The sequence below is a fragment of the Papilio polytes genome, unplaced genomic scaffold (genome assembly GCF_000836215.1).
Source record: "Papilio polytes unplaced genomic scaffold, Ppol_1.0 DF824180.1, whole genome shotgun sequence".
Lineage (NCBI taxonomy): Eukaryota > Metazoa > Arthropoda > Insecta > Lepidoptera > Papilionidae > Papilio > Papilio polytes.
In genome coordinates, this window is record NW_013525024.1 from 2,547,973 (window position 1) to 2,557,291 (window position 9,319).

Consider the following 9,319-nt stretch of genomic DNA (forward strand, 5'->3'; position numbering starts at 1 on the left):
TTTTAATATTCAATCTTTGTTTAATTTTATGAATGCGAAAGCTTTGATGGATGGATATTTTTCGACATGTCTCTTAAACGGCTGAATGGATCTCGATGAAATTTGGCACAGATGTAGAATAAAATCTGAACACATAGGGTAGCTAGTTAAACAAATTTTTGCATTTAATTTTCCGCGGACGAAGTCGCTGGGAACAAAACCATTACGATATTTACCGGCGTTTTCAGATGAAATTTAAAAATCTTACCTGCGATATTCTCAGTATTTTGTTCTGAGTAATGTCTATTGTTAGGACTTATTAATCTTTGTTTAGTTTGCAAGATCATTAATGCTTCTTTTATCTCAAATGGCAGACTTCGTGACAAATATTGGTGTTAGTATTACAACTGTTGTACATTACGTTTATCTATCCAAACGACTAGCAACAATGTCTGCTCTGTTGCCTGATATTTGCAAATACACGATTCGTTTTTTTCTTACATTTTGGGCAGGGCCGGTTTTACCATTATCGGTGTCCTGGGCGAGTTTTCTATCGGCCTTTATCAATTAAATATTTGAAAAAGGGTGGCTTGTAGCGCCTTGGGCAGTCGCTCTACCTCTCCGTATTCTAATAACTGTACTGAGTGCTATATTTTGTTTAGAGTTTTAACGATTTTATAGAGTACACTAGCTGTTTCCCTGCGACTTCATCCGCATAAACTTTAAAATTGTTATTTTATATTTTACATGTATCAAATAATCAATTGCAAATGTCCAAATACCAATGACCTTACTATGGCAATTATGTTTTCTTGATGTTGGCAGCAACTTATGGTCTCTTTCCGCATTAGAGATTTTATCCAAAATATTAACCCCCTATGTTTAATGGCGTAAAAATACACAGTCTAAAGCATGACGTAAATGTAGGGCTTTTTATTACAAAAAGAATTATTCAAAATATACTATAATTGCTGACATCTTAGGCAACAAAGAAGTGTGTGTTTACGCTTTATTATAATAGTATAGAATATAGAATAGATAGATATAAGTATGGTTTTCAAACTGTTTTAACTAAATCATTATTTTATAACTGTGGAAAACTTGCTTGTATAGCTTGACCGTAGAATGGATTTTTTTGTATTTGATAACAAAGCTTAGTTCACTAAAGCGCTTTGACCAGCCGAAGGTTGATACTTTTCGTTGATAATGTAATGAAAAATACATGATTCATGTTAATTGTCAAGGTCACATTCTTCAACAATTTCAATATGTCTTTTAACAAACAATTGAACAATGTAGGTATGTAATAAAAGTATATAACCCTCACAGTTATTTTAAATAGTAGAAACAATCTTTAATCACCACCGGCAGGATATTGAAACGAAACTTATACACTTCGTTTCATCAATTCCGCATACAATATGATTGACATCAAAATATAATTACCTTTAATTAATTAATTTTAATAATTACCTTCATTTAATTACCATTTCAGACGATGTAACGTTTTAGCGGGAGACAGTACGCTATAAAATAAGGGCAAAGTCGGCCAAAACATGCTCTGTTTTCCCAACTGCTTTACTTTGACAAACGATAGTGTAATACATTTCGCGGGTATATTGTAGACTTCCTTGACAAGCACACACTTTAATACAACTGTTAGATTATTTAATTAGACCCTACAAATAAACCTAATTCGGTCCACTAACATTTACTTGGAGATTACCAAACATCTTTCCAAAGTTGGTAGGATGTTTAAAAATTATTACATTGAATAACATATAGCAAATATGTTTACATTTTAACGTTATGGTCATGACCAAATTGTATATTTTGTCAATCTTATAAGAACCTTAAAGGGGATGCTAATATCAATAACATCTTAATATATTTGTTATGTATTGTTACCCTATTTTAAATGTAATGTCGTAATTTAAAAAAATAACAGCGTCTTAAATGATAAGGCCACGGTTAAACTCCAAAGTCTATTAATGTATGCCATACAGTAAGCGAGGTTTACAAACCGAAGTTTTTATGAATCGTTTCGATATGCTACCGTTAGAGGCGTATTTTACAATATATTCCTATATAAACATTTGTTTATGATTATTTACATAGAATATAATTTTATACACATCGCTTAAAACATTTACATAAATAGTATTAAAAGTTCCTGTGAAAAGTGTTCGCGTGCATAAATGCTCTATCGATCTTAATACAAAGAAAATGTTAAGTTATAACTATAGTTAACGAGGTAATAGATTGACTGAAACATCGCATAGCTGTTTCTACGAAAGCGTGCAAGTTCTATTCTATCATAAGCGAGCAAACTTTGAAAAGTTAAGATATAAATCGAAACCAATTTTACGTCATCAGTAACGGTTTCAATGATATTATTGCCCTGGGCGAGTATTCTACAATGCCCCTTTTCTAAGGACTTTTGCGACGGGAGTGAGATAGGGTAATGAGGAGACTGTAGTTCGCAAACCTTTGGCAAGCTTTCAGAGGCCTGGGCGGTTGTCCAACCCGGCCCTGCCTAATGTCGGCCCTGAATGTTTATTACCCTAGTAACTTGTAAAACATTAAAAAAATTAACGAAACCCAAATGTACTCTTATATCTATAACACTTCTTAGAGTGTCTAATCTTTTCATCTCTACTCGAAAGAATACTTTGTTCTTTTCTAGAGGGGAATGCCTTACGCTTACTTCTTGCCTCGGGGCAGGCACGAGAGTTATGTGGGACGTTCCTCATAATGAGGCATACCCAATAAACCTCTCTGTTCCCTCCTTTCCATTGTGTGGGACGATACGGGATCGCTCCTCGAATGACACCTAGCGGAAATCAGTTCATTCATTTTTGCTACAGGAAGTCGCACTGGAATTAACGTATATTACAAACCCACATTCAGAAAAATATTTTGCAGGAAATGACGTGTAACACCTGTCTTCATTTCAAAGGCAACGTGTTTCCTAAAATATTTCGCCTGTCGAATTAACCACGGTCATGACAATTGTTTGGTTACGGTGATTTTGACAGCTCGAAAGCAATTAGCATGTAGTCAAGCTTTGTCTACAAACATCACTGCTTATTCACTTTGCTTTGTTTTTGAGTATAATGCGAAAGGAACGAAGCACGTTTCATAACTACTTGAGCCTTTCTATGTATGTTTTTGTACGTATAGGTATATACATATGCGTAACAAAATTAATTACTCATAAATCAAAATAATGTTTCTATCTACCGTTTGATAATGTTTTTTTCCGCACGTAACCAATATTCGAATAGTTTAGATAGGACAATGTTACCTATTGTTTTTTTTATCAGGAAAACAAGGTAAATACGTCGACAACTTCGATCCTGCATGCTTTCGATATCAGTCCTCAAGAAGTAATGGACGTGTGTAAGGTCGGACTGTAATATAAATATTGTTTTTTTTTATTGTTTTTTTGTGGAAGTTGATTCAAGATGGGATTAGATGAACAAGAATCCATTAGAATGGAGGTTTGTGTTTGTTGTTTATCGAGTTCTATACATAATTATATTCGAAATTTCGTTATAAATAGCAGGTCAAATTTAACCTTTCATCTTTATAATGAAACGGTAAGAAGGGGAAACAAATTTAGCTAGGGGGAAGATGGAGGGTTAAATGTCCTTTTGCAGCACTTCCTCTCCTCTGTCGGATAGGAAATTTGCAACCAGCTAACTTTTTTCGATTGTCTTAGGGTGGCGATTGCCTTAAGAATTTCAGGTGACCGCTTTCTCGTTTGCTTTAGTACTATAAAACAATGAAACTTTTTATAATCTTCTTGCAGGAAAAAGAACAAATGAAGAAGAAGAATACAGGAGACAGCGATGCGTTGGAGAACGTGCTGTACCACGTCGGTGGTATGGGTCTCTACCAGAGGCTGCTGTTCCTCTCGATGCTGCCAGTCGGTATCTTTTTCGCTTTCATCTACTTCGGGCAGATGTTTATCACGGCCACGCCGCAGCAGCACTGGTGCCATGTGCCGGAGTTGGCGCACTTGGATTTGGAGACCAGGTAACTAAATAGAAAACTGAAGACATCGTATTAAATCATACAAATGTTTTAAATGCGAAAGCTTAGATGGATGGATGTTTGTTAGAGTTTGTAGCATAAACGGTTGAATGGATTTCGATAAAATGTAGTATACCCATTTTTGTTTTTTATTAATTTCACTCGGACGGAGTCGCGGAAGATACTAGGATAGTATAAAGATTTATTATGGTAAAAATTAGAAAACTATTGAAACGATAAGGGTAATGAAATTAATTAGGTTAAACCTGTACGTAAGTATTTGTGTTTACTATTACACCTCTTTACGCGCAGTATTTTTTAAAAAATGTTAGAGGCTCGAAACATCGTAACTCTGCACAGAAAAAAATATAAGTTTTAGTGGAGTGTAAAGAATACGCGGGAAGGGGTGTGTATAGCACGTTGTTCAAGGTTAGCCACCAAATATATAGTAACGATCCATACCGAAGTTTAGAATACTAGTTCAGTAATAACAATAAACTCGGAAGAAAATTAAGGAATACTGAGTATTTTAGAACCCTGGGTATCCTGATTGTTTGAATATTTTAATATTTGGGAAAACAATTTCACTATCGAAATTGACCTCAGAAAATTCGTTTTTCGATTGCATAGATTACATTATCTAACAGATAAGTATTAGGTACAACGTGTGTGGAGTCAGGGCCATAAGCGTATGTTTTATCACAACAATTACTAATTGCTAAATTTTTATTCGCTAAATTCAATATTTGAAGATAACATAAATATGGAGGAGGATTTAACTGGACGAGGGGGGGAACGTACGACGCGACGTCATGTACAACTATCATTTGTTATTTAAGCGAAATCAAATGTTTGCTTGATCTCAAAAATAACTTACAAAGGAAGGTAAAATTGAAACTTTAAACAATCAGAAACCTTAGAGTAGGTCGTAAGAAAGTCAAATTCAAACGTCCAATAAAGACAATGTAGACAACATTTCGCATAGGTTGTTCGTAAAACTGGTAATCGAAAGTGTCAAAGGATTTTGGTTTGCTGGCCAAATATAAAGTAATAAAGTAGGCCAAGGTCGTGAAAAACCAGTGAAAGAGAACTGGCGGGGACTTAAGCACCGACTTTTGGTTTTCTTTAAATACATTTTGTATCATAAAATTAGTTGACAATCACTGTATCTGTGCACGAACACTGATATTTATGTAGATTAAGTTTCAAGCGCCTGGCTATCTGAACTGATCTAAAGATTTGAATGTACGAAATGTTTATCAGATTAGTCTCCTTAAATGTGTACAATATTCTGATAAATGATTCCGAATTTTTAGTATACGTACATCAGTGACGTATCAAGAAACGCTAGTGGCTATCATTTAGGTACGTAAGTTGTCATTTATACTAATATTATAAAGAGGAAAGATTTGTATTTTTCGATTTTTGTGTGTATTTGATTCACCAAAAACTATTGGGCCGATTTAAAAAATTCTTTCACCATTTGAAAGGTAATTTATCTCTGTGTAATCTGTTATATCCTGACCATATATTCAAAAACTTACTTAAGTGTCCAAAACAGCAATAACCTTCCCTTTTGACGATCTTAGGGGAAATTTCCTAACTAATATATGTCAATTCCAACTAGAGTTTTATCAATATTGGTTAAGAATGATTACACTCCTGAGATGTTACTAGAAGACAATCTCGTCTATTCAACATGTATAAATTTGATTGATTTAAATAATTGTTTCTTGTTTAAGACGCAATCTGTCAGTGCCGCGCGTTGGTGATGGATGGGCGCAGTGCGCGGTGTACGCGGCCAACTGGAGCCGCGTGCTGGACGCCATGCAACCGCCGGAGCCCGACACACCCACGATACCCTGCAAGTACGGCTGGGACTTCCAACTGGGAGATATTCCTTATCACACTGTCGTCAGTGAGGTAAGATTGAATTATGAGAAGATCCTCTCTGCATACCAATTAGCACTGTTGAGGAAAAACGTTAATAAAATTTTCACTTTAGAATTCCCGCAATGTATTGAATTTAATCCAGATAAATTTCAAAGAGCAAACTGACGGAGATTACAAAGATTAAAATGAAGTGTTAAATTGCGTTTGTACCCTTGTATTATCTTAGAGTTAGCAATGAGTGGTTTAGTTGTTTTCTGAATCACTTCAAACAGTTTTTATCTCATTTTGTAAATATCTTCATTTCATTACTTAAATAGTGTAGATATTTAAGTCGCGTGCTAGATAATGCTTGTTGATATTCTGTAGGCTTTTTCCTTATTTTGTACAATTCGTGTATTATCAAGACTAGTGTTATGACGTTTATAATTTTCAAAAGGTATACGTAATAGAATCATCTGAGAATTATCTACTTTATGTAAGCCTATCATAAATTTTATCACAATCAGTTTTAATGATTAGCAAAGCATAGTCTAGTTTTACAACAATAGGTTTTCTTTTCATTATATTTTAATTCCATTCTTATTTGTGGTGTTTGCTGTTTTTAGCGGGGATGGGTGTGCGAGTACTCCGGCTACGCTCCTCTTGCACAAACCATATATTTCGTGGGCTCTCTAGTGGGAGGATTATTCTTCGGTTGGATGGCCGACCGCTTCGGGAGAGTGCCTGCGTTGGTTGGTAAGTGTAAACATTGTAGAAACTTTTACAATCATAGAAAATGTATGATCTAATTCGCTGTTGCTCAAGACTTCGTCCACGTGATATTTCCAAATATAGCCTATATTACTCTATTATTCAAAAAGTCTATATTACTTCCAAATTTAGACTTTTTGAAATCGGCCCAATTATTTTTGAGTTCTTTCAATACGTACAAAAATACAAATCTTTCCTCTTCATAATATTAGTATAGGTAACTATAAATATAGACTTTTAGTCATAAATGCAGCGATTTTTAGTCATAAATGGATACTAAATTATGTGGCAGTACGTTTATAACACTGGCTACAATAACATCGTCCTTGTTCTATTAAAAGAACTCCCATTAATTCAGTTTTTCATGGCTTTCCCCCAAGGTCTGTTGTCGCCCTTGACTATTTCGTTCTTTGAAGATCTTTTATGGAGATAACAAATGTTCTATAAGGCTGTTAAATGTTGCATTTAATATCTGTGAATTGTATAAACGAACTGGCTGCTGCTCGAGACATCGCCCGCTTGAAATTAATAAAAAAGACTATGTTACTTACAGATAATTTACCTTACTAATGTGAAAGAAATTTTGAAATAGGCCCAGTAGTTTTAACGTGAATAAAATGCATACAAAAATACAAATCTTACCTCTTTATAATGTTAGATTAGATTGCAATTGCTAATAAAAAAAATATGAATATATTTTTTGAATACGTTATTAGCATTAGCGTTGCCAGCCGATGGTTTAATTCTAGCGGTCAGCTGGTTCTATTCGCAGCAGTTTTTGTAGTTATATTACATTTCTGTGATTTACCAGGATGTAGTTGCCCCTCTACCCGTGGTGACGTCTATGGGTATTAGTATACGGTGATGAAAAGGCGACTTTATTTATCGTAACATTTCCAGGTACTCATTTAGTAGCATGCGTGGGCGGATTGGGGACGATTTACACGACTGGCGTTTGGGACTTCATCTTCTGTAGATTCCTCGTGGGAATGGCTTTTGACAACAACTTCATGATGTTGTATATACTTGGTAAGTTGAACGTACTGACCGTGAAATTCCATTGCTGTAACATTTGTATTTAAACATATTGTCACTGTTTTCCAAAGGGACTCATAATGCCACGGTATGATGATGACCAGATTAACATATGAAACTAAAACAAAATCTGATCATATTTAACGCTTCGAAGACAAAAATACACTAATAACAAAACATTCTCAAAAAAAAACAGTACACTAAAAAGTAACAAAATAATTCCTTGAAAATAGTAAACCTACCTTATTGTAGCTGTTATGTCTATATTGTACAATTATTATTACTTTGAAGTTTACACCGACTTCAAAGTAATGTCAGTCAATGTAGATTCATTACTTAAACGTTACTATACTTACAATTGTTAATTGTTATGTTAAAAATTTAACTACTCCTTCTTTTGGGAAGTCGGTCAAAAAGATGAATCATATTTGAATGCAAATAAATTGTATGTTATCATTCTTTAGTTGAAAATTATAAATATAATAATTTAAACTGTGTAAAGGGAAAACAAAGGTATTTTTATCTTTATCTAAGTTGTATAAAGATCTTGTAAACTTGTTACTTCCATCATTACTTATTAACAATCTGTTCCAGTATTAGAATACGTTGGGCCTCGTCACAGGACGTGGGTGGCGAGCATGGCAACGGCCCTATTCTTCGGCGGCGGCTGCCTCTTGCTGCCCTGGATCGCCTATTTTATATCGGACTGGCGCAAGTTCCTATGGGCAACCTCCTTGCCGATGGCTGTCTGCGTGTTTGTGCCTTTTGTCATTCCTGAGAGCGCAAGGTATTAAAATCTGCAATTTTTTCGAATTTCTCACTGAATCAATTGTCCTAATTTCGAATCAAATGAAATATTTAAGAAATTTAACAATTCCGTCCTTTTTGTACCAGGTGGCTTGCATCGCGAGGAAAAGTCGATCAAGCAGTTAAGATCCTGAAGAGAATTGAGAAGATCAACGGAACGAAGGTCCCTGAAGATGTTATGGATGAATTTCGTGTAAGATAAGGTCTATCTATGCTAAATAAGAAAAATCTGAAACCTACTAAAATTATTTGCAGCTACTTAATGTTCATGGAATGGCTTTACTTGGCGTACTTTGGCTAAATGGTTTTAACGCAAGTTTATTAATTTACAGATGTCCTCAAGACATACACGACAGTCGAGGGAATCACTGATTGATCTATTCAGAAGTGGTCCTCTTCGCAACATGATTATATATATGGTGGTGATCTATATGGCGTGTGCGATGATGTTTGACGGTCTCGTGCGCATGTCCGAGGGTTTGGGCCTCGACTTCTTCATCACCTTTACCCTCACCTCGGCCACAGAAATACCCTCGGTGACTTTCGTCGCTATAGTTCTAGACAGGTAAGGAATTACTTGTCACAAATCGATTTGATCTTATATTTATTACAGTAACTTTATGTTTAAAAATTTAATTTTCAGATGGGGACGAAGGAAATTAACAATCGGCCCTATTGTTACTGCTGGGGTATTCACTTTAGTTGCAGCCTTTTTATCCAAAGGTAATAAAGCATTATAGTTTCTACTAGTTGTACTTCTCTAAATTGTTGTGGTATCCTTTTAGATATAAGTCCAGTTTGCATTAGACTTTGAGTT

General features: G+C 34.9%; 1 protein-coding gene across 3 annotated transcripts in view; it reads left to right on the forward strand.

The window, feature by feature from the left end:
• LOC106111150 (solute carrier family 22 member 7-like) overlaps nt 1–9,319 on the forward strand; it is a 20,403-nt gene that overhangs the window by 4,160 nt on the left and 6,924 nt on the right. For 2 of the 3 annotated variants that reach the window (XM_013293148.1, XM_013293146.1), the window contains exons 2-9: nt 3,794–4,020; nt 5,760–5,940; nt 6,516–6,645; nt 7,561–7,689; nt 8,290–8,482; nt 8,590–8,695; nt 8,835–9,067; nt 9,146–9,225. In XM_013293148.1, the coding sequence (XP_013148602.1) occupies nt 3,806–4,020; nt 5,760–5,940; nt 6,516–6,645; nt 7,561–7,689; nt 8,290–8,482; nt 8,590–8,695; nt 8,835–9,067; nt 9,146–9,225 (1,267 nt within the window). In that variant the 5' untranslated portion in view covers nt 3,794–3,805. Of the gene's footprint in view, nt 1–2,911; nt 3,483–3,793; nt 4,021–5,759; nt 5,941–6,515; nt 6,646–7,560; nt 7,690–8,289; nt 8,483–8,589; nt 8,696–8,834; nt 9,068–9,145; nt 9,226–9,319 lie in introns of those variants that run through there. The other variant, XM_013293145.1, reaches the window with a different exon arrangement.